General features: G+C 40.9%; 1 protein-coding gene across 5 annotated transcripts in view; it reads right to left on the reverse strand.

Annotated features, from left to right (window-relative positions):
* The window catches only part of CROCC2 (ciliary rootlet coiled-coil, rootletin family member 2), a 993,480-nt gene that overhangs the window by 306,726 nt on the left and 661,111 nt on the right, over positions 1-25,643 (reverse strand). For all 5 annotated transcript variants that reach the window (XM_033959482.1, XM_033959484.1, XM_033959480.1 and 2 more), the window contains one exon: positions 19,333-19,476. In XM_033959482.1, coding sequence (XP_033815373.1) covers positions 19,333-19,476 — 144 coding nt within the window. The remainder of the gene's footprint in view (positions 1-19,332; positions 19,477-25,643) is intronic.

The raw sequence follows: 25,643 nt of genomic DNA on the forward strand, positions 1-25,643 counted from the left end.
ATGAGAAGCTGTAGTTTGTTTAAGTTTCAAGTTTATTTAAAAAAATTCTTATACCACCTAATCAAACCTTCTAGGCAGTATACAAAATCGTTAAAAACATTTGTTAGCTAAAATACAGTTTAAAAAGACAAAACATCACCAGGAATAATAATGACTTTCAGAGACGTATAAAAAATATTAACAAAAGGGAACAAAAGGGAAAGAAGGGCTGGAACTACAATAAGCAAGGAAAAAGAAAACATGTAAGGAAAAAAACGATAGGGAGGGGTGCTAATGATAAAATCCTTCTAGGTTCTAGGTTGTCCTTAAAAGGACAGTTAGGTTTCAAAAGCATCATGGGGTTAGTGTGGCTTTGACCAATAGGTGTCATGCCCATTTCTTGATGGCACCCGATGATGAATTGAGTAAGGTTCCCCTAGACTATATGATGTCCATGGGGAGTTGTTACAGTCTCCATGCCAGGCAAGACATGATAGGGGCTTGGCTAGAGAGATTTATGTTTTAAGTGCTGCTTTGTTTGCAAAGACACTGTGGTTAGGAAAAAAAAAAAAAAAAAGGGTTGAGGTCTCTGTATAATGAAGAAGGTATATGTATCAAGGATCCAAGGCTCTCTTCACATATACTGTTGTCAGTACTCTGAGCTTTTTGAGTGTATGAAGAGATATTCTGCTTCATGTAGCTTTAGGAGGGTCACAACCCAGGCTGACAAGGTGCAACAGAAGAAAACATATAAAGGAATGTGGCAGATCAGTGCACTGTAGAGAATGCTAATGGACGCGTCCAGGATTAATATTCCATGATAGTGACAGTGATAGCAAGTGGCAGCAGCAAAGAAAAATGTAAACTTCTGAAAGCTCAAAAATCTAACTTGGGAGCTATAGTAAAATGAAGGAAGGCCTACAACCTGAAAACAAATAGTAACATCCAACCAAAAAAGGTGACTGGAGAATTGTCAGGGGAATGTTCTTTTCCAAGGATGGAATAAAAACAGAAGATAATTAGTTGTGGGCCTGGCAGTGCATGGGACATGGTCTAGCAATGTGATGATCATACATGTTCAGAATATTTTCTAGGAAGCTCTGGTAAGATGGTTTGTGCTTTGTGCTGGCAGAAGACAGAGAGAGTCGAGTAACTTCAGAAAATACTTTTTTATGTAAAGGGTGGTGAATGCTTGGAATGGTCTCCCAGTGGAGTTAGTGGATATAAGAGTGTATGTGAATTCAAGATAGCTTGGGACAAGTTCTTTGGATCTCTAAAGAAGAAGAAGGGAAAGTGGTTGGCATGGTTGAGAAGGCTAGATAAGCCATATGGTTTATCTGCTTTCATTTTTCTATGTTTCTTTTGTATCTCTTGTCATCAGAGAAACATAACAGCTTTACTAAGCTGTGCTAGGTGTTTAATAAGGCATATACATAATAAGGCTTTTAACACATGCAAGTAGTGCCACGTTAATGGGAAATAGGTGGAGACTACACCTTACAGCTAACATATGGTTGCTTCCATTAATTAACTGCTAATATGGTAGATAATGCAAAACAGTTAAGAGGTGTGAAGAGGCATTTCCAATGACATTCAAATCTGAGTTTGGACGTTTTACAAAACACCCACAAAATCCAGTAGCAAACATGACCATTTTCAAAATAGAAAAACGTCTATTTTTTTGTTTCAAAAATGGTCATTTCTCAGATGTGCATGACCTCAGGGCTTCTATATTTTTGAACTATATTTTTTTAAAAAAAGAACATCCAAAAGAAGAACGCTTAAAACAAGCCATTGGGATGTAGGAAGGACCAGTATTTTTAGTAGATTGGTCACATGGACTTCCAAGCAGTGAACTTCACTTAAAAAACCCCAGGTACATATCTCACCATAACCTCCTTATATTGTATGGTGACTCCACCTAAACCCACCCAAAACCTACTGGACCCAACTATATACCACACCAATAGCCCTCATGCCTGCAGGTGTCACCTATATGTAGGTACAGTGAGATTGGGTGGATTTTGGAAGGCTCACATATTCTACCATAAGTGTAGTAGTTAGAGTGCTATATGGGTGTGAATCCCCATACCTGTGGTTGACTACACCGCCTACTAGGCTATTCCAAGAGCCTTCTTGCTACTCTACTAGGACTGGCCATAGCATCTGAAGCTATCATACAGGCAGAAATGTACTATTTCAATCACATCTTTGGGGGGTAGGAGGGAGTCAATGACAACTGGAGAAGTTTATGTTGGGGGGGAGGGGGATCATGCCTTCATCCCTCCAGTGGTCATCTGGTTAGTTTGGGCACCTTTATCTGGTCTAGTCCCAAACATCCAAACCGAGCCTTGCTTGTTTTCTAAAATGTCTGATTATTGAAGAAAAACATCCAGATCATAAGCCTGCCCAAAATACACCTCTAACAAACCCCCTTGAGATTTGGGTGCACTACAGACAACCACCATAGAAATGGGTTTTGAAAATACTGAATTGAAGCATTTGGAGAGAAAAACATCCATCTGCCCCATTATGCCACATTTTGGACACCTTTAAGAAGTTGCCTCCACCGGGATCAGACCAGAGGTCCATCCATTTTCTAAAAATGAGCTCCTTAATGAACTTTGCCTGTGTTAGTGACTTGATTGCCCTCCCAAAAATGTAGAGAATAGCCCCAACAGTAACTGCAGAGATTTTACATGTTATGAACCTTAATGTTTGCAGATAATGCATATTAGCTGCAAAGCCTTAGTGCACTTTAGTAAACAGAAGCACATAGGGCCAGATTCTATAAACAGTGCCCTAATCATGGATGCCTAACACCACCTAAATTCCACAGGCATCCCAAATTGATTTAACAAGTTTCATTGGCGTGGTAATTGACCATGCCAATGATGTTTATTTTTTTTTAAAAAGTAAAAATCAATTAAAAGTTGTGTGTGGAAGTTCATGTGGTGCTTAGCAACGTCTAAGTCAAGGCGCCCTCTGAAAAGCAGTGGTTAGCAAAGAATAAGCTTGGTAGAGTTACGTATTGCTAGGCGTCTAAGAGAGGTGCCGGTAAATTAGGCCATGTAAAACCTGGCCAAATATACTGGTGCCTACCTTTAGGACACCTAGCATCACCTAAGTCTGCCTAGCCACTGCTAGGCATGATTCTATAAAGAATGCCTAGCAGTTGATTGATAACCATGCGGACCAGCGACTAAACATTAGGCATGGTTAGGTGCTGTTTATAGAATCTGGCCCATAAAGTATTATGTGTACAGTTTGTGATTGGAACTTTATGTGGGAATGTAATTATATATGTGTGTGTGCAGTTATGAGTAATGCTTTATGTAGGTCTTAGCCTTTACATGGGTTGTATGCATAAATGAAATGGCATTGCTAACTACATAGGTGCAAGAATAATGCTCTTAAATGAGTACACTGGACATGGCTATACTGTAGCTATACTGTGTGAGTGTGCTGTGCATGGTTATAATGCATGTGCTATATGTGTGCGTACTGCAGGTGCTGTATTGTTGAAAACAAAGGCCAACCCTAAACATGTAGATATGAACGCTATGACTTTTACATGTGTTGGCCAGATTCATAAATGTGGAGAGAGGAATTCTTTTAGGAAAATGCTGAAGACTCAACTATTTGTTAATGCATTTTTATTTGATAAATTGACTTATACTACACTGAATTTATGCTACTTTGAATATGTCTATTTTATCTTCTTATTTTGTACAGACTTTTAACATTTTATGTATGTAACCCCTTGTGAACCATTTTGGATAAAAACGGTATAGAAATTTTTAAAATAAATAAATAAATACTTAGCATGACTGTAATATATCTCTAAATAAACAGTGATAAATATTGAACCTCTGGTACATTGTGTATTAATCTATGCTATTGCTGACTGTACTAGAAGGGAGTAACATACAAATATACATGACTCTGGAGTTGTGTTTGTGTATTTATGATATAAGTGGTATGCTATATTTAATTGAACAGCCATTAGGGTGCTGTGTATCAGCATACTGTATGAGTGCTCTGAGTGACTTTCTGTATCTAACTGCATAGTATCAAGGTACTGACTTTGTAGGTACAAGAACATGCAGGACTGCTGTGAGCAGTTCTGAGAGTCTGAGAATGTGTTGAGTTAAAAGGCTGTGCAAATGTTATGGTTTCCATGGTTATAAATAAGCTGGTGCTGGCGCCTGCTATGATTTCTCTTTTTGCTTCTTTGCCCTTAGTTTGTTATATTAGTCCTGTAACTGTCATTCTCCCACTCTTCTCTTTCTGACCCTTCCCCCAACTGCTTCTTTTAGACCCTAAAGCCCCTTGTCTTGCTTCTTTCAATAAGCTGATAATTAACTCTAGGCAGATAGGACCTCATTCATTTTAATAACATATAATAAGCTTTTCTCAGCCTTTTCCCAGCTGCTGGCTCCCTCCCCTCATCCCTATTCTCTGCTGGGTTAAAGTCCCCATCACTTGCTTGTGTGGTCCCCACCCCCCACCCCTACCCCAGCTTGGACTTTGAAATCTGTTGAATGGAGATCTAGTTTTGCCAAAATAAACAGACTGTCATGTTAAATTACTCTTTCTCCTTCACTGGAGGCTTTTCAGTTTTTCTTTTCTCTCCTTCATGTCATTTGTGCTTGTATGGTACCAGTTCCCTCCATCTATCTCTCCTGCACCCCCCAGCCCCCCCTGCCATCTTTTGTAATTTCATCTTGCCCTTTCTTCTTCTTTCCATTCTTAATTAACTCCCATATTCTCTGCTAGTCTCTTCAAAGCCCTTCTTGCACCATCCCATCATAGCAAACATTTCTGTCAAGAATGATGTAAAAGTATTCACTCTGATGAGAAAACTGAAAATCTGTCGCTGTAAGCAGAAGTCTCCAAATCCTCCCTTCAAGGATCACAAATTTGTCTGGTTTTTAAGGATTTCAATGATGAGATATATTAGCCTACAAAAGAGGCAAACCATGTAAATATATCTCATGCATATTCATTGTAGAAATTCTGAAATCATAGAGGTTTATGGCCTTTGAGGATTGGATTTAGAGACCTTTGCTTGAGGGAATCATGTGGGAGCCTACAACTTTTACAATCCTTACTTTTCCTTCTAGGCATCCTTATATTGTTGCTGTGCTCAATTTATTTTTCCCCCTTGGGAGCTTTCCCTTCACCGTTGATAACTGGTTGTTGCTTTTCATCCTCTCAAGAAACTTTCTTTGAATTTTCATTGTCTCAGTAACTGTCATCCAATCTCTTTGCTTCCATTTCTTGCCAAGGTCTTTTGAGTGTACTGTACACTGTTGGGTCAGTATTGCCATCACAGTCTGCACTGTTTTAAATGCCTACCATAGCAGTTAAATACTCGTATAACATCGATATTTAGTGCCAGTATCTTGAGTGCAGCTGGAACTGAATTTCCATGTAGATGCTATCCAGAAATTTTTCTGGCTTAACTTTATCGGATTAGTTGTCCAGATAGTTATCTAGAAAGTGGCAATATTCAGACTATTGGCTGCACCTTCATTCTATCCCAGCATTACCTGGAATATGCTGAGATGGTTTGTAGGGATATTTAGATAGTGCTGCTGAATATTCATGGACAGTGTCATTTAAGGCATTTATCCAGATAATGGCTTCTGTTATATAGATAGATATACAGTGGTACCTCGGTTTGCGAGTAACCCGGTTTGCGAGTGTTTTGCAAAACGAGCAAAACACTCAGCAAACTTTTGACTCGTAAACCGAGCACTGCCTCGATCAACAAGCACTTACAGGGGATTCCTCTTCCGTCTTCCGGCCAGCCTTCTACATCAGGTGCCTTCCGCAGGTTGGAGGACCTCTGTCTTGGCTTGCGCAGCCGGGTGTTGTCCCTCTTGTGCGTTGCGTGTGATGTGCACAGCGTCAATCATCGGCGTTGTGCGTGTCGTGCGTGGCATGCGGGTGGGGCGGCGCTCGGCTGCGTGGGCTCGGGTGAGGGCTCTCCAGCATGCGAGGGGCATCTGACGTGGAGGGCTGGCTGGCGGATGGAGGAGGCATCCCTCTGAAGGCACTACGAGGTTCTCCGGCGGCTGGCATGCCCCCCCTGAAGCAGCACTGTGGGGTTCTCCGGCGACTGGCATCCCCCCGAAGCGGCACTGTCGGGTTCTTCTTCTGATGACGGACGGAGGAGGCAGACAGAGGAGATGGCGCTGCAGCACCCGGCCCGGACAGGTACAGACCCCGGGTTCTGGAACCAATCGTTGCTGTTGCCACTATTGTCTATGGGGAACTTTGTTTTGATAAACGAGTATTTTGGATTACCATGGGAGAGGAGAGAGATTCCAGGCTATGGGAAGGAGAGGAGAAAGATGCCAGACCATATGAGGGGGGAAGGGGAAAGACAGAGATGTCTGACCAAGGGAGAGGGATGAGATGATGCATAGGGATGGAGGGGAAGGGGAGACATAGATGGTGCACAGCAATGGGTATAGCAGGGAAGAGATAAGAAGAAATGCTTCTTATGGATAGATGGGAGTAGGGGAGAAGAAAGAGGGAAGAGATGGTACACAAGGATAGATGGGAAGGGAAGGCATGGAAAAGTAGATTTTGAGAAGAAAGCAGAAAAATGGAAGAAAGTTGAATGTTAAAAGTTAATGCTAAAGATGGATGTATGGCAGAAAGTGAAGGAGAGAAAAACAGCAAATGGATAAGGTGGATACACAGATAAGAGCACAGACAGAAGGAAGTGCAGCCAGAGACTGGGAAAGATGATTTGAAAACAAAAATCACCAGGCAACAAAGGTAGGGGAAATGATTTTTAGTTTCAATTTAGTGATTGAATTGTGTCAGATTTGAGAAATTACATCTGCTGTCTATATTTAGCACTGTTCAGGAAGAAATGCATTTGTTTCTATTTCTCTGGGGGGTTGTACTGTATGCAAAGTCTTGCATCTTATATATATATCAGTACTTTTAGTTTGTGGTCCTGTATTTATATAGGGGTTATCTATGTTCTGCATATGTGGCCAAGGCCAGGTGTTCTGGTAAGAATGAATGTTGAGAAAGATACAGTGTGCTTTGCGGAGTTTAATTTTGTGGATAACCATTATGTATTGTTGATAAGATTATATTGTGTGTATATATGAAAAATGAATGGAAAAAATGGTATTATAATTAGTAATTTTATGGGGGCGATTAGGCAGGATCTGGGAAGGAGTTTGCAGGCCCCCCCCAAACAAAAAAGTGTTCTCCTGCTTATGGTTTTGTGGACGTTCATTATTCTTTTGTGGAAACCTAGTCTTTTGCCTCTGTCTTTGGAATCACTGGTTCTACAATGTGCCCTTTCAGTGGCTTTGTGGATTGTGCAGTGAATATAGCCCCAGGACCTTTCTCAATGTCCATATTCACATATCTTATAACAACCCACTCCTTCTCAAATAGGTTTACTGCTGAAATTTGTATGAGGCAGGGTATCTAAAGGACCTGTGAGTGCAGGTCAACTCATAGGCTTCACAATGATTAGTATAGTGACCTTTATTTACTTAAAAATTCTTATATTGTATTCATCTTGTACAAATTTGAGTGATTTCATTACAATATATAAAACTCTGCAGTTCAAATTTTTCTTTGAACTTCCTTTTTTTTTTTTTAAGTGCTTCTCTCTATTTTGGCTCCCTGTGAAATACTACCATCACTTCAAAATCCAAGTATTTGCATGTTATATTATTTATTTATTCATCTTATAAATCATTCACCCCCAAAGGCTTCAGAGGATTTACAGTAACAGTAAAACAAATAAACATTTAACAATAACTACTAAAATTAATTATATACAGATGAGAACAACCAAAATATACAAAGCTATGAAAAGAAAGCAAGGTCTCGCTCATTATAATTTCTAGAGGGAACTGATTCCAAAAAGTGAAGTCTGCATGAGACATTGCTCATTGCTTGGTTGCTATAAACCTCATAACATGTAGAAGATATGGCTAGACTAATGATACCTGTTAGGTTTATACCACTCAATATTCAGCCATTGGCACTCAATGGTTTTATAAGAGCTGACTGTCGCTGGCTAAATTACACCTAGAAATTTGATGCCAGGCCATGTCTGTGCACCGCATTGAGTATCTGGGTCTGACTGGACATGTGCTGAATGCCAGGACTTATGCACATCCCGATCAACATTCAGCTATGCCTGCATAAGGAATTCTCCAATTTCCACCACCCAAGAAGAGCACACCCTCCCAGGCCCCACTCAATAACAGCACTCCCTCCAGAAGTAGTCCCACTCCCCCATCCCCTTTTGGCTGCCACCCCAGGCCTATCCCTAGTAGTCTAATGGGTTTTCAGAGCAGGAGCAATTCTTTGTTGCTCATGTTCATGCTGGCTCCAAGCTCAAGGTGGCTTACTCTAACAGCAGTTTTACAGTATTAGAAGTCTTTCATGAGATACTTTGTAAAACTGGCTCATGTTTATCCACATGTTCATTCACCCTTTCAATGAAATGCAGTAGATTGGTAAGGCAAGATTTCCCTAGACTAAATCCATGATAGCTTTCTCTATTTAATCCATGCTTATGTATATGTTGTCATTTTGTTCCTTATATTAGTCTTTACCATTTTGCCCAGCACCCACATCAGACTTGCTGGTCTATAATTTCCAGGATCACCTCTAGAACCCTTTTAAAAAATTGATGTCACACTGGCCACCCTCCAGTCTTCCGGTGCTATGCATGATTTTAAAGAAAAATTACAAATGACTAATAGCTCTGCAAATTCATTATTCAATTGTATCAGCATTCCGGTCCTGGCGATTTGCTACAGTTCAATTTGTCAAACTGACCCATTACATCTTCCAATGTTCCAGGGATTTGAGATTGTCTGATTCATCAGAATTGAATACCATTTCTGGCACCGGTAACTCAACCCACATCTTCCTCAGTGAAGACCAAAGCAAAGAATTAATTTAATCTCTCCACTATGGCCAACTGATTCTCTTCCCAGCTTCTTGATTTTAATATACCTAAAAAGTGTTTTTGCTTCCAGCGCAATCTTCTTTTCAAGGTCTCTCTTTGCCTTCCTTATTAGCACCTTGAATTTGTCTTGCCATCCCTTGTGCTGTTTACAATTATTTTGCATTTGACTTGCCATTCCTTGTGCTGTTTACAATTATTTTCAGTTAGATCCTTCTTCTACTCTCTGAAGGATTCTCTTTTAGCTCTAATATCTTCCTTCACCTGACTAATTAACCATGTCGGCTGCCATTTGGTCTTCCTTCCTCCTTCTATAATACATGGAATATATCTATTCAGGGCTTCCAAGATGATAGTTTTGAATAATATCCTTGCCTAATGTAAATTCTGACCCTTGCAGATTTTTTATCATTCTCCTCATGTTATCATAGTCTCCTTTTTTAAAGTTAAATGCTGTTGTATTGGAATTTATTCTAGGGATTATATCAAATCTGATTGTGTTATAATCACTGTTATCAAGCAGCCCCATCACCATTACCTCCCACACCAATTCATACACTCCATTAAGAACTAGGTATAGAATTGGGATTCCGGAACTTGGAGATGTGGTTAATGGCTGGTTAACTGTTGAGCTCCCTCCTCTGGGCAGCATTTACTGGGTTCCAGCGTTATAAATTTTCTTCTACTCACCTGTAAAATCTTACACTAATGGCTTCTAGCAAGCAGAAGTTGCAGGAAATTCCTATTAAGTCTGCTGGAAAGACAAAAAGGTTAAAAGAAGATCCATAGACCCCCTAGTGGGACCCTTTTACCAATGGATGCCTTGGATGTGATTGAGGTAATGGAAGAACTAAGAAACATCAGTTTAACTTTGACTGAGATGAAGAAAGAGATGGTGATTATGAATAACAAGTTGGACTTGGTTAACTAAACTAAACTAAATTAAACGTTAAGTTTATATACCGCATCATCTCCACGGATGTTGTGGAGCTCGGCACGGTTTACAAGAACTTAAAATATAGGAAGAGAAGGAAAAAAAAGGTTTACATGAACTTATATATAGAAGAGAAGAGTAAGGGGGGATAGAATTACATTTTAGTGAAAAGCCAGGTTTTCAGTTGCTTGCGGAATAATTGGAGGGAGCCTAGGTTCCGCAGCAGGGTAGTAAGGTCGTTCCAAAGACCTATGATTCTGAAGAGAAGGGATTTTCCCAGTTTGCCTGCATGGCGAATACCATGTAGAGAGGGGAAGGATAATTTATACCTTTGGGCAGGTCTGGTAGAGTCAGGACTCATAAGATAGTGGGATTAAGGGAGGAAGGATGCCGTGAATGATCTTAAAAGCCAGGCAGGAGCATTTGAAATGGATTCTGGAAATCACTGGGAGCCAGTGAAGTTTGGCTAGGAGTGGGGAGACATGGTCAGACTTGCGTTTTGCAAAGATCAACTTGGCTGCAGTATTCTGGATTAGCTGGAGTCTTTGAAGACTTTTTTTGATAGGCTTAAGTAGATGGCATTGCAGTAGTCTAATTTGGAGAGGATGATGGATTGGACAAGGACGGTGAAATGTTGTTGGCGAAAATAGGATCTTACTTTCCTCAGCATGTGGAGGCTGAAAAAGCATGATTTAGCCAAGGAGTTGAGGTGGTCATTGAGGGAGAGAGAAGAATCGATAATGATGCCAAGGACCTTGCTTGAGAACTCAAGCTGCAGTGCAGCGCCTGAGGGTAGTGCTAAGAGGGTGGGCAGGTGTTCTAATTTTGGGCCGAGCTAGAGTAATTTTGTTTTTGATTCATTCAATTTCATCTATACCGAGAAGTACCAGGAATGGAGTCTCATTATGCAAGCTGTAATATTCTCGTGGAGGTTGGTGAAGTTCTGGTCTGTCTCAAGGAGGACAAGGATGTCATCAGCGTATGTGTTGATTGTTTCAAGGGGGGATAATTGGAGGATAACAGCAGAATGGATAAGGTTGAAGCCAGTGTAGAAAAAATTGAACAAATGCAGCAGGATTATAAAAAGGATCATAAGATCCTAAAATAAATGGTAAAGAAGATGGCAGATTTTGAGAACCGGTCAAGAAGGCAGAACATAAGGATCCTTGTTTTAAAGGAAGGGGCAGAAGGGAGAAATATAATATCCTTTCTGGAAGAATTAATCCCGAAGATACTTCCTATTAAGACAGCAGTGCCAATTGAAATAGAAAAGGCACACAGGATCCCAGGGAGGAGAACTCACAATCAGGAAAAACCCATGCCAGTTATTATGCGCTTGCTGCGCTTTCAACATGTTCTAGAAATTTTAAAGGTGGCAAAGGAAATAAAAACTTGGCTTATAAGGATTCAAAGCTAATGTTTGTACCGGATTTTGCCACAGAGACAGTACAGCTGCGCAAGCAATTTCTGCAACTGAGGCAACCTTTAAGAGAGCTTGGGGCTAAGCATGGGCTCTATTACCCAGTGCTGATGAGGGTTACTTATAAGGATAAATTTCATCAGTTTGAGGACCCTGAAAGTCTCAAAGAATTTTTGGCAAATCAAGAAACACCTATGCACAGAATGATTAATCTTCCCAGTGAAAAAAGAGTTTTTATTCTTATTTTTATATTTATTTTCTGTGGTTATATGAAGATGAGTTTTAATGTTTTTGGTTTTAAATGATTTTGATACATGGAAATGGTTTTTCAACTGTAATAGAACTGTTTGAATAGTTTTTTCTTCATTCAAATAGCAGGAGAAAATTCTATATCTAGATGGAAATTCCAGCTCACTGGACTAATTATATATAGATTATGCATGATGTCATGACTGTTTGGTGATGGTGAGAGAGATGGGAGGAGCAGTAGAACTGGCCTTCATTTGACTTCATTCCATTCTGGGGCCTGCCAGTAACACTCACAGAACTGTCGTTTATGGAAATAAAGACTGATAAATATTTATGCATTAAGTGTTGGACAAATGGAATGAGAACTCTAGCATGGAGGAAAGGCTAGCACACAAATTTTCAGGCTTTTCATACTGTGTTCTCTGTTTATTAAAGTATGATAATGTTTTGCAATTGCTGTGTATTAATAGAAAAATTTAAACATGGTAACTGCAAGACCTTTGTGCTAAATGTTAAAAGATGTTCACAAAAGTTTTCAAAGAGTTGCTAAAGTGATAACACTAAGAAAAGATTATTGCTTAAGACAGGCTCCCTTCTAGTTATAAAACTTTTTATTTAATATGGATTGATTAAATGTAATAATATGGAGGGAAGTATTAAAGTAAGGGTGTCTGGGGGGAGGAGGTTTATGACTGCCAGTCTAAATATATGTCTTCAAGTAATCGTAGGATGTGGAGGATGGGGATTTTGGAGGGAAAAGGGAGGGGTTTTTAGGATATTGGGTGTATATTGATCAAAGTATCAAGGAAAGGAAGGGTATTTGGAAGGGGTGGTTTTGGGAGATATTCCAGGTTTCAAATTGGGGGAAATGAGCATCTACTGAAAAATTATAATAATTTGATTTATCTGATATGGTTCATGTGTCTTGAAGGAAAATTGTATAATGGAGTTTAAAATATTCTCATTAAATGTTAATGGCCTCAATCATCCAGGTAAAAGGAAAAAAAACCCTTTCTTTTTTAAAACAACAGAATGCAGATATATGTTATATCCAAAAGACGCATTTGTCGGCCATAGAATCCCAAAAAACTAGAAAGCGGTTGGGTAAAACATTGTATTTTTGCCCCTGTTGTGGGAAAGAAAGTTGGTGTAGCTATTCTGGTGAATAAGAAATGTACAGCTATGTTTAAACTGAGTGCTGCAGATCCTATGGGAAGATGGTTACATGTGGAGATGAGCATGGGAAATTATACGCTGGCGCTTTTTAATGTATATGCCCCTAATTCGAATCAAAGTGAATTTTTCAAAGCTCTGCAACAGAGGATACTACCACTGGCTGCTGCTAATTTAGTAGTGGCGGGGGATTTTAACGCTGTTATGGATCCATTGATGGATAAAAAAACCTAGTAAAATCATGAAATCATTAGGATTAGACAATTTGGCACAGTCTTGTGATTTGAAAGATATATGGTGAATACTTCATTATGATGAGCAGGAATTTTCGTTTTTCTCCCATGTTCACATATCCTTTTCCAGAATAGATTACATTTTTGTTTAGAATCAATTAGTTCAACAGGTAACACAAGCCTCCATAGATCCAATCATTTTATCTGATCATGGAGGAGTATGGGTTACATTTAAAACTGCTGAACAGGATAACAGTAGACCTGTATGGAGATTTGATAATACATTGATTGCGGATCCAAACTTACTTGAAGATTTTCAATTAAAAATGAATGAGTATTTCCAAATTAATACTTCAGAAGATATTTCATGGAAACCATATGCGATGCTTTTAAGGCAACCATGAGAGGACAAATTATTTCATATACAGCATACGTTAGGAAGCAGATTAAAAGACAATTTTCTAATTTGGAACAAGAAATTAAGGTTTTGGAATTAAAATTAGTTGATAAATGGGAACAATCTATTTTCCAGGCTCTTTTAAAATCAAAATGTAAATATAATGAGATTTCATCACAATTGGTAAGGAAAGACTTGTTTTCTCAGCAGATTTTGTATTATGGAAATTCAAATAAGGCAAGAAGATTATTGGCAAATTATCTCAAAGCAAAGAAAAGAAAGACAAAAATTTTTGCAGTTAAAGATGAGAAAGATAATACTTATTCTCAAATTAGACCTATTTTAAAACAATTCCTAAATTTTTATAAAGCTTTATATTCTTCTGAGCCTTATTTAGACAAGGAAAAAGATGGTTTAGAATTTTTAAAATTAATTAAGGGGCCGAAAATTCTTGAACATATAAAAGGAAGTCTAGAAGAGCTTATATCACTAAAAGAATTGCAAACAGTGCTGAAGTCCCTTAGAGTTGGATCCACTCCAGGAAGTGATGGTTTCACGGTAGAGTTTTATAAATCATTTCAAAATACCCTATTATCATATCTGTTAAATTTATATTAGGCTCAACTGAATAAAGGTTGCATTATAGGTACTATGGCAGAATCTTTAACTATAGTTTTGCCGAAGCCAAATAAAGATCCCACATTGGTTTCAAATTACAGGCCTATTTCTTTAATCAATGTAGATGGAAAACTTTTAGCTAAGACATTGGCTTTACGCTTGGCTAAGGCTCTCCCTTTTATGCCTGGTATGTACCAAACATGGTTTGTTGCTCAGAGACATTCTTCTAACAACACCAGGTTGGCTTTTCATATGTTGAATTTAACAAAAGCCATGAAAGATTCGCCCTTTTCTGTATCCTTGGATGCAAAGAATGCCTTTGATTGAGTGGAATGGGCCTTCATGTATCAAGCAATGGATTAGTTTGGTATAGGTTCAGGATTTATACAAATGATCCAAACTTTGTATAGCTCCCTTGCTGCTAAATTGTATATTAATGATAATTTATCGGAGCGATTCAGTTTGCAGAGGGGGGTTAGACAATGTTGTACCTTGTCTCCTTTGCTATTTGACATTGTATTAGAACCCTTGTTATTAGCTATTCAACAGGTGAAGGAGATACAGGGTATTCCTTATTCTAATTGTGAATATAAGGTCTCTGCTTATGCAGATGATATACTGATTCATTTGAGGAAACCTGAAGCAACCATTCTATGCTTGCTTGAATTGATAGAGAAATTTGGGAAATTTTCAGGATATAAGATAAATTGGAGTAAATCAGAAGTTCTTCCACTTAATGTACATTGTACAAAAGGTTTATTTGATTCATATCCCTTTCTCTGGAAAGATGATGGAATAAAATATTTAGGTATTTGGATTAAAAACACGGTGGAAGAAACAATGAAAGTAAATGAAAAATTTTTATTACAGAAGTTAACAGAAATGTGTGAGCAATGGAACCCATTACATCTGTCTTGGTGGGGGAGAGTCCAAACTATTAAAATTATGATTTTGCCTGTGGCTTGTTATCAAATGGGTATGTTGCCAGTTTTTTTTTTCAGGGGTCCTTTTATAAATAATTAAATAGTAGTCTTACAAAATTTATTTGGTTGGTAAAATTCCTAGAATTGCTTTAGTATCTCTACAAAAAACAATTAAGAGGGTGGGGTAAATCTTCCCAATTTTTATAGATATCATCAATCCTATATTATGTGTCAGGGTATGTATTGGATCCTAAAACTAATACCTCTCTGTGCACACTTTATAACTTATACTATAGACCAGTGTTCAATGTTCTACACACTAGCCCAATCCCAACTTAAATGTGATACAGTTCTTATGTCTTTGCCTTTGTGAGCTAGTGAATTCAGCTGAGAGTCCACCGCCCTGACGCAACCATTGTAGCGAAACGTTAACGTTGGCGGGACTGGGCAAGCGAGGACAGCGTTTAAAGCACAGGTGTCAAAGTCGGTCCTCGAGGGCCAGAATCCAGTCGGGTTTTCAGGATTTCCCCAATGAATCTGCATGAGATCTATTTGCATGCACTGCTTTCAATGCATATTCATTGGGGAAATCCAGAAAACCCGACTGGATTCCGGCCCTCGAGGAGGGACTTTGACACCCCTGGTTTAAAGAGACCTGAAGATTTTTTGAATGAAACCCTGCCTAAGCTAAGTTCTTCTATCTTTTCATCTGAACATTCATTGTTATATATCACCAGGCAGGAAGGGGAGGGAGGTCGATGAGGTAGTTTCCCTTTCTAGTGTGGCTGATAAGCAGACTGCTGGCAGCACAGGGGAATCTGAGGCCCCTCCTCTTAGCATAAGAACTGTATCACATTTAAGTTGGGATTGGGCTAGTGTGTAGAACATTGAACACTGGTCTATAGTTTAAGTTATAAAGTGTGCACAGAGAGGAATTAGTTTTAGTTACAAGATTATTTCTCTCTAGATCCTACATATTTATTATTGATTATGTTTTGGATCCTCCCAGAGCTCATGGAAGAGTTCCCAGATTGGTTGAGTTTGGAATGGCAACTCATGTTTCCTCTGCGATTATGCCACGTTCTTAGTATCAAAATGCCTAGGTTATATAAAGAAAACAGAATATTAGTGGATACATGATAAGATATGTAAGTAATTTAACACCTATTCCAATACACAAATCAATGAATCAAACAATATGGCTGAACTCCAAGATTCAAATTGGCAGATTTAAGGTCATCTGGAAGTATTGGATGATTGCAAGTATACGTATTTTAGATGATGTTATTTCTAATGGTAAACTGCTTGATTTTTCACAGTTGCAACATAAATTAGGTCTTAGTAAATCACAGAGTTTTAGATGGTTGCAATTGAAGCAGGCCATTCAAGTAGGGTTCCCTGAATGGAAAGATCTTAATAATCAGTATAGTCTGGAATTCTTGTGCTTTCAGGTGGACTTCCTGGGACACCAGGCCGCTCAGTGGATAAATTGATAGCTGGATTTATAATAAAGAAACCAAAAACTGGTTTTAGGGATATTTGGAGCATTGAGATTAAACATCAAATTACTGTATCTCAATGGCCAGGAATTTGGACTTGGAGGATGAGATGTACAGTGTCTGCATCTATGAGACAAACTTGGTTTTTTCTATTACATAGAGCTTTCTGGACCCCAGTTCGGTTACAAAAGTTGGATAGCTCTAAGTCTAATAGATGTTGGTACTATGATCTCGAAGCAGGGACTTTAGATCATTTATTATTCTATTGTCCATTCATTTTGGCATTTTGGAAATCAATTTGGGGGTCAAATAAATTATTTATTAGAAAATCTGGTGGCATTGTCGTATGATACTGTATTATTTGGCATGTCAATGAGGGCTAAGAGTCAAATATCATCGAATAATAATAAGCTTTTACTTATTATGACAGGGGTTGCCATGCAACAAATTATGAATAATTGGAATAGACTAAACTATAGTTTCTGGTGGAATTCTCTGTGTCATATATATAAAATGGAAAGGGTAATAGCTACACAGCAAGGGTATTTAAAAAAATTTCTGGATGTTTGGGAGTTTTTAACAAATTATTGTAATGAGTAACAAAATATTGTAATGAGTAAAAGCCTTTTTTCCCTTTAATTGTATATGTCCAAGGTTGGGGGAGGGGAGAAGGGTAGATTTTGGTTTTGTATAATTATAAGGAATGTTAAGAAGGGAATTTATTGTATGCTTTTTTATTGTATGCTTTTATGTGAGTTAACATTTGTTATGGAATGGGAAGGAGGGGGGAGATAAGTTTCAAGGTGGATTATTGGAGAATATTAAGTGTTGTATTTAAGTGAAAATGTTATTATTTGCTGTCACACTTATTATAAGTTTTAAAAATGAATAAAGATTAAAAAAAAGAACTAGGTATAGAATTGCTTCACCTCTTGTCAGTTCCCAAACCAGCTGCTCCATAACGCAGTCCTTGATTTTGTCAAGGAATTTTATCTCCCCAGCATGCCCTGATGTTACATTTACCCAGTCAATATTGGGGTAGTTGAAATAACCTATTATTATTGTGTTTGTTAGCCTCCCTAATTTCTGATAACATTTCAGCATCTGTTTGTTCATTCTGGTCAGGTGGATGGTAGTATACTCCTATCACTATCCTTTTACCCTTTACACATGGAATTTTAACCCATAGGGGTTCCAAGGTGTGTTTCTGCTCCTGTAGAATTTTCAGTCCATTCAATTCAAGGCCACTGTAATATAGTTTGTACCCTGGTATGACAGTGTCCCATTGGTTATCTTCCTTTCACCAGGTCTCTGAGATGCCTATTATATGTTTATGTTATGTCACGTTTATTATCATTTATTATACCGCATCACCATATTACAGACCTCAGCGGTTTACATTCTAAATTACATCAAATACAGACTTCAGCAGTCTAAATTCTAAAAATAAAAACAAAAATAAAGTATAGGTAATTAGAAATTTAAAATTAAAAGTAAAATAAGTCCAGTGGATACAATGATGAACCTCCCAAATACAGAGAGTACATCTGTCTTTTCATTTAGTGCACTATATTCTAACTATTCAATCTTGTTTCTTAGGCTTCTAGCATTTGCATAAAGACATTTCAAACAATGTTTGTCATATTTATTTACAATTTGCTCAGCAGTTGGCATGTATAATTTGCAGTCTTTAAAATCAGCCTGCTCTGTATTTAAAGAAACCTGGTCTATTGTGGCTTATATTGCAATCTCGCTATCAGGATGCTCTGTCTTCCTTTTTCAGTGATTTCAATCTCGCTACCGGGATGCTCTGTAGTTCCTTATTCAGTGATTGCACCCACAAGGTTAAACAAACAATGTTAGGGCAGCCTTTTGTGCAGTTCTGTCTGATCGTTTAGTTATGCAGAGTCTGGCTTTGAATATGGCCACCTACTCACATACCTCCTGAATCCTCCCTGACTCTGCCCTTGTAATGCCCAGTTTTACTAAACCTCCAAACCGTGTGCGATCTGTTTCCGTTTGGATGCCAGCCAATCAATTCAGTAAAGACCTGCATGCAAATGGGGATGATCATTAACAAGCCCCCCTATCCACGGACAGAGCGAACCCCGCTCATGTGCACACCCTGACAGTAGTGACAGGAGAAGCAGCCTCCTGTCACTGCTGTCAGGGCTCAGCCCAGCCCAGATCTCTCTTGCCTGCTCCCGGATTCTCCTGCTCTCTGCCTCCATTCCCTGCAGTGCAAACCCGTGGTTTTAAAGCGGGCCTGCACTGCGAGGAACGGCGGCAGAGAGCAGCAGAGTCTGGCAAGCAGGCAATAGAGATCGGACACTGGCCCGACACACCGGCCCTGCCCGACACCCCCCACAGGCCCCAATCTCTCTTGCCTACCTAAATCTCTCTTGACTGCTCCCAGACTCTCCTGCTCTCTACCACCGTTCCCTGCAGTGCAAGCCCGTGGTTTTAAAGCGGGCCTGCACTGTGGGGAACGGCGGCAGAGAGCAGTAGAGTCTGGCGAGCAGGCAACAGAGATTTCTGCCACCATAAGTCATAATACTGAGGTGGATGTCTGAATACCCCTATAATGCCTGAGCATTGAATATGAAATTGCTTATATAAATTATTAGTTTAGTCTACCTCCTGTCTAAAAAAAGAAAAAAAAGTGGATCATTACAATGTCCCCTATAGAGAGCCATTACAATGACAGGCTTTGATTAGGTCCTACAGATTATGGCTTTCTTCAGACCCTCATAGGAAGCAGCAGGATTCTGGTCAGTGCCAATGACTGAGAATTGCCCCAGCCCTGCTAGTTAAAAAATGTTTGCAGAGAATCCTTTACCCCTGCCAGTCCAAGAAGGAAAACCTAGACTGTGGATTGAAACCCAAGTCTTCTACATGCAGGGCATATTGCTACATTTAGATTATCCTGGCTTTCTCACCTCCTTCTCAGCAGTGTCCTTCTGTCTTGCCAAATCTTTCATACGCTCATTTAGGCTCTTTGCTTCTTTCTCATAGGCTGTCACTGCATCCTCAAACTGTGTTTGTAATGCCCTGAGCTCCATACTGACACTGGCCAAGGTGTTCTGCAAGGAAAGAGATGATATATTGCAGGTGATGCCCCTGAGAAGTCAGTATACAGAGCTGACCAGCTTAGCTTTCTAAATAGGTAGGGCTGCAGAGATTTAATCACCCCACCTACCTGTTACAAAAAAGTGGCAAAGATGGAAACTGCTCCACAAATAATTTTTAACAGAGTAACGTGATCAAGTATCAATATTGACCCATTTAAATTCTCATGCACATTCCCCTCCCCCCTTTTACAAAAGCGTAGCATGGTTTTTAGCACTGGCCATGGCCGTAACAGCTTAGATGCTCATAGAATTCCTATGAGCGTAGGAGCTGATACCGCTGCAGCTGGTGCTAAAAACTGCACTACACTTTTGTAAAAGGAAGGATTTTAATAAATTTACCTTGAATACATTGTTTGGCTTCTGGATTTTTACTTACAGAGAAAATGCTCAACAGAAATGGAGGTCAATATACAACACTTGTATTCTGGATGTAATAGTTGTTCACTGCCTAGAATGTAAGATAGTGCACTATATAAACTATATAAATATAAAATAATAAACCAGTAAATGGGTCACTGGTGAAAGGAATTCAAGCACATACTCAATGGATGCTTACTAAATTCCTTCTACCTTATAGAGAGGATCTATTTTTGATTTCTGTCCAGAGATGTTGGGGGGATGTCGGGTTGGAGGAGTTTAGGGGATCGATGGGTGTGAGGGAGGGAGAGACATTTTTTTCTCTCCCTGCCGATTCAGCTGATCCCGGCAGGGGAATCCTGATCAGCTAAGCCAGCAGGACTGCACTGAAACTGGCTCAGCTGATGAGGATTTCCTGCCGTGATCAGTTGATGGGAAGCCTACTGTTTTTTCCCTCTTTGGGTGGTGAGAGGAGGTCATAACCACTGGGGGAGTAAGGGGGTTCATACCTTAAACCCTCCAGTCTTCTTGTCAGTTTGGGCACCCTTGTGGATCTTAGACGCAACTAAAACAGGGCTAACTCCTTGCGTCTAAGTTCTGCTTAGGACAGTCCTGGGAAAGCTTTGATTATCCCTGTATTTTATGTAACCCATTCTGAGCTCCTTGTGGAAAATGTAATAGAAAATGAATTAAATAAATAAATAGACGTGCTGCTGAACGTCCAGAAAATTGTTTTTGATTATTGGCACTTGGACATCCCAGTTATTAGGATGTCCAAGTGCCTATTTAGGCGGATTTTCGGACATTTCAAAGTTTGAGCCTCAAATGATTTTTTTTTTTTGGTTCCTGGGTAATAAGTGCTCTTTCTTAATTGCCTATGCCACAAAAGTATAGAAAATATCTATCATTCCCCTCAAACTTTGTTTTAGTGACCAGGACATTGTTATCATATGTCTCTGTCTGATCTGTCCTCGATATTTTAACTATGAAATGTCCCCCTTTTTTTTCTTTTAAAATTTAGTATTGTAAACTATCTAGGTAACCATTGACAGACAGTATATCAAGTATGAAATAAACTTGGAAACTTGGATATTTTGAAATTTACCTTTTTGCAGATCATTCCAGATTGATTCCAAGCTGAGTAAACTTAGCATCCCTTTTACTAAGGCGTGATATGGTATTGCTGCAAGGCAACAATACTACAGACATGCCGCACTGCTGCTGCAGTAAAAAAAGATTTAGCATGTGGCAATTCAGGCGATAAGGCTTTACTGTGCCTGTGTGTGGAGGAAGGAGTTTGTTGTGGATGTGCGTACCGACAGTGCACTGGCACACTGTGGTAAAAGTGCGCATGCTTCTTACCACTGGGTTAGCACAGGAGTCTTTACTGCCTGTAAACAGGCAGGCAAGCAGAAAGGGCTTTTCAGATGCACTGTTACCACAGTGGGTGTGGGCTGAAACCTGCCTCTCAGCAGACGTACCTGTGAACTGCTCTTTTTTGACCCGTGGCAATTTCTGAATTGCTGCAGGCCAAAATCAGAAGTAGGCACCTACTGCACTAATTTTGACCATAGGCCTTAGTAAAAAAAGCCCCTTAGAGTAACTTCATGAACTTTCCATCAATATAAATAGTAGTACAGTATAACTATAGAGACCTTAACTACTACTACTATTTATTATTTCTATAGCGCTGAAAGGCTATGTATGCAGTCAATTTATCAAGACAAGAGAGAAAAAGTACTCCATAGAAGCATCTGCTAAGATGTGCACTGCAGTGCCTACAAGGCATATGAGTATTTCAGTATGCTGTTGGGGATCAAGACAAACCTTGGGCACCTCACTTCACAGGTGAGCACTGCCCAAAAACTCTGGAAGGTAAGACAATTTTGTTTCTCACTAGAATAGTGGAATTTTCTACTATAAAATTTTTTAGAATATTTAATTTTTAAAAATTATTTAAATTTAAAATTTTTCAATGCTATATGAAAATATATATGAAATATGATGTGAGAATTTCATACACATTAGTCACAGGTGAAATTAATTCATTGTTTTTATTACCACAATTTAATTTTTGTTCTTCTACGGGATAGTACATAGGGGGAAAGAGAGCCATAAAGTCTGCTATCCCAACAATTTGGTGGGAATCCACTGACCACTCAAGCAACTGCTATTTCTGCATGGTGGACCCTTCCACATGTTGAACTAGCAAGCATGTGTCTGCAATCACATATCAGGACATTTCTTCATCCATTGCCCTGGTGCCATGTTGCCTTGAGTTTCCCATACCTATTCCCCCAGAGAGAGAGATCAGCTGTCTTCAGAAAAGAGCACCCAAGTCAGAGGGTGAGAGAGACATTGTAGATCCAGTTTACAATATCAGTAGTGCAGCTAATGAGAGAAATCCATACTATCTAAACCAAAAAGACTTCAACAACTTGATCAGAGATCTTGGTCTCACCAAGTCCAATACTGAGCTTTTCACTTCTAGGCTCAAGAAGTGGAACTTGGATGAAAGTATGCAAGTCACAGATCAGAGGAAATGTCATCAAGCTTTTTGCACCTTTCTCACTCATTATGATGAGCTCTGCTTTTTCTAAAATGTGACTACCGTATTTTCACGCATATAACGCGCGCATTATACGAGTTTTTACCTACCGCGCATACCCCTCACGCGTTATACGCGTGAGCGCGGTATACAAAAGTTTTTCTACATAGTTCCCACCCCGCCCGATTCACCCCCCCAGCAGGACCGCTCGCACCCCCACCCCGAACGACCGCTCGCACGCGCTCCCACCCGCACCCGCATCCACGATCGGAGCAAGAGGGAGCCCAAGCCCTCTTGCCCGGCCGACTCCCCGACAATATCGGGCCAGGAGGGAGCCCAAACCCTCCTGGCCACGGCGACCCCCTACCCCCACCCCGCACTACATTACGGGCAGGAGGGATCCCAGGCCCTCCTGCCCTCGATGCAAACCCCCCTCCCTCCAACGACCGCCCCCCCCAAGAACCTCCGACCGCCCCCCCAGCCAACCCGCAACCCCCCTGGCCGACCCCCACGACACCCCCACCCCCCTTACCTTTGTGTAGTTGGGACAGATGGGAGCCAAAACTGCCTGTCCGGTAGGCAGCCAACGACGGAATGAGGCCGGATTGGCCCATCCGTCCCAAAGCTCCGCCTACTGGTGGGGCCTAAGGCGCGTGGGCCAATCAGAATAGGCCCTGGAGCCTTAGGTCCCACCTGGGGGCGCAGCCTGAGGCACATGGGCCCAACCCGACCTTGTGCCTCAGGCCGCGCCCCCAGGTGGGACCTAAGGCTCCAGGGCCTATTCTGATTGGCCCACGTGCCTTAGGCCCCACCAGTAGGCGGAGCTTTGGGACGGATGGGCCAATCCGGCCTCATTCCGTCGTTGGCTGCCTGCCGGACAGCCGGTTTTGGCTCCCGTCTGTCCCAACTACACAAAGGTACAGGGAAGGGGGGTGGGGGTGTCGTGGGGGTCGGCCAGGTGGGTCGTGGGTCGGCTGGGGGGGCGGTCGGAGGTTCTTGGGGGGGGCGGTCGTTGGAGGGAGGGGGGTTTGCGTCGAGGGCAGGAGGGCCTGGGATCCCTCCTGCCCGTAATGTAGTGCGGGGTGGGGGTAGGGGGTCGCCGTGGCCAGGAGGGTTTGGGCTCCCTCCTGGCCCGATATTGTCGGGGAGTCGGCCGGGCAAGAGGGCTTGGGCTCCCTCTTGCTCCGATCGTGGATGCGGGTGCGGGTGGGAGCGCGTGCGAGCGGTCGTTCGGGGTGGGGGTGCGAGCGGTCCTGCCGGGGGGGGCAGGGCGGGTAAACGGAGAGTCGGGACAGCGCACGGAGAGTCGGGGAGGGCGAAAGGAGAGTCGGGGCGGGCGAAAGGACAGTCGGGCAGCATGCGCGTTATACCCGTGAGCGCGGTATACAAAAGTTTTTATACATAAAATCGTGGTTTCTGCGTGCTATACCCGTGTGCGTTATACACGGGTGCGCGTTATCTGCGTGAAAATACGGTAGTCTGTTTGATGCAATTGGAATAGCCTGTAACCCAAGAGAGTGGCATCGCTTCATTGACAGCTCAGCCAGCAGCACCAAAGCCATGGTGCTTCATAACGGGAACAAGTATCCATCTCTTCCACTGGCTCACTCAATGAACCTCAAAGAGAACCTTACTAGATACCTTGAAGTATGATGAGTATTACTGGGAGGTCATCAGAGACTTCAAAATGGTGGCATTCCTAATGGTCTCCAAGGTGGTTTTAACAAGTATCCCAGCTATCTCTGCTATCATTGCAAATTAACATACATGGAGTGGAACGTACTAGAGGAGTTACAGATTTGGCTGTTTATACATACATATGGGTTACAGTTGGTTGATGTAGAGTGAGGCAGTTGAGAGGCGTTGTAAACTTGGTTATTAATATAGACTTATATTTCAGATAGTATTACTACTTTACAAATATTTGAACACTTTCATATATGCATGGAAAGGGCTCAGAGTTAAATTCCTGGGTAAGTAGGTGGGAAGGGAAGGAAGGGGAATTTGTTCAGAGATGTTTGGGGGTTGCATAGAAGAAAAACTGTGCACTGGTATACTAATCTATTTGTTTTGAATTTTAAAAATGAAATACATGTGGAAATAAAGAAGTAAAGAAGAAAATAGATACATGGGGCGGGGCATGGATGGGGTAGGGGGCGGGACAGGGCCAGGGGGGCCCAGTGTACTTGTGTGCCTAGGAGCCCTTGAAGAATTAATCCTGCCCTGGCCTAACCGGATACATTTAGCAGTCAAACAGGACTGCATAAAGAGCTGTCCTATCTTTAACCACTATAAAGTCAACCTCTTAGTGCTGAATAGCATGTGGTTAACTTTTTAGTGGTTATAAAGCCCAAAAAAATGAAAAATGGGAAAAAAAACCTTAACCCTGGATATTCAATGCCAGTTGCTGGAAATAGCCTGACATTAAATATTCTGGTTTTAATGCTGGTAGCAGACAGCAAAAGCACTGCGCACAGCCAGCTGAATATCAGACCCCAATTTAATGCAACATAATAAAATAAGTGAAAATGGGGGTCACGTGATGCACTCATCCTAGTCAGACACGTGCTGCTGAGCTCTGCAGCCTCTCCAAGCAAATCAGCTAATTATTTGCCTTTCTGACTTTTATCGGAAGGTGAAAAATGACTCTGTCGAACAGGAACAAGTGCTGCCGGTCTGTCATTCTGGAACAGAGGAATGCTGGCAAAACTACCGAGAGTAGTTAAAACCAAGCCTCTCATGCCAGATTCCAAGATGGTGTCAGCGCCGATATCCGACCCCTCAAATGTCGGAGAATGGGCCCAAGATATTTCCCAACTGGTCACAACGACGCTCAAAGACTGGTCAAATAAATTACAATCGGTGGTAGATGGGATAAATGAGAAATTTGATGCACACTCCCAAAGACTGACAGAAGTGGAATGCCGCATATCGAACCGGGAGGATGAGGCCCGCTGAGATCAGGTGCTAGTGGAAAGCTTGCAAACCCAGGTCCATTCTCTTCAAGAGTGCATGGAGGATCAAGAGAACCGGCAGTGCCGCAACAATATCAGAATGGTGGGGCTTCCAGAAGTGGTAACTGACTTGTATGATTTTTTTTCCATACCTGGCTACTGGAACACTTGGGGCTGCCTGCCATGGCCACAAATTTTATCTGTGAATGGGCACACAGGATTGGTGCCAAGGCTCAGGACTCTGCAAGGCCGAGGGCTGA

This window comes from Geotrypetes seraphini, chromosome 9 (genome assembly GCF_902459505.1).
Source record: "Geotrypetes seraphini chromosome 9, aGeoSer1.1, whole genome shotgun sequence".
NCBI classification, from domain to species: Eukaryota; Metazoa; Chordata; class Amphibia; order Gymnophiona; family Dermophiidae; genus Geotrypetes; species Geotrypetes seraphini.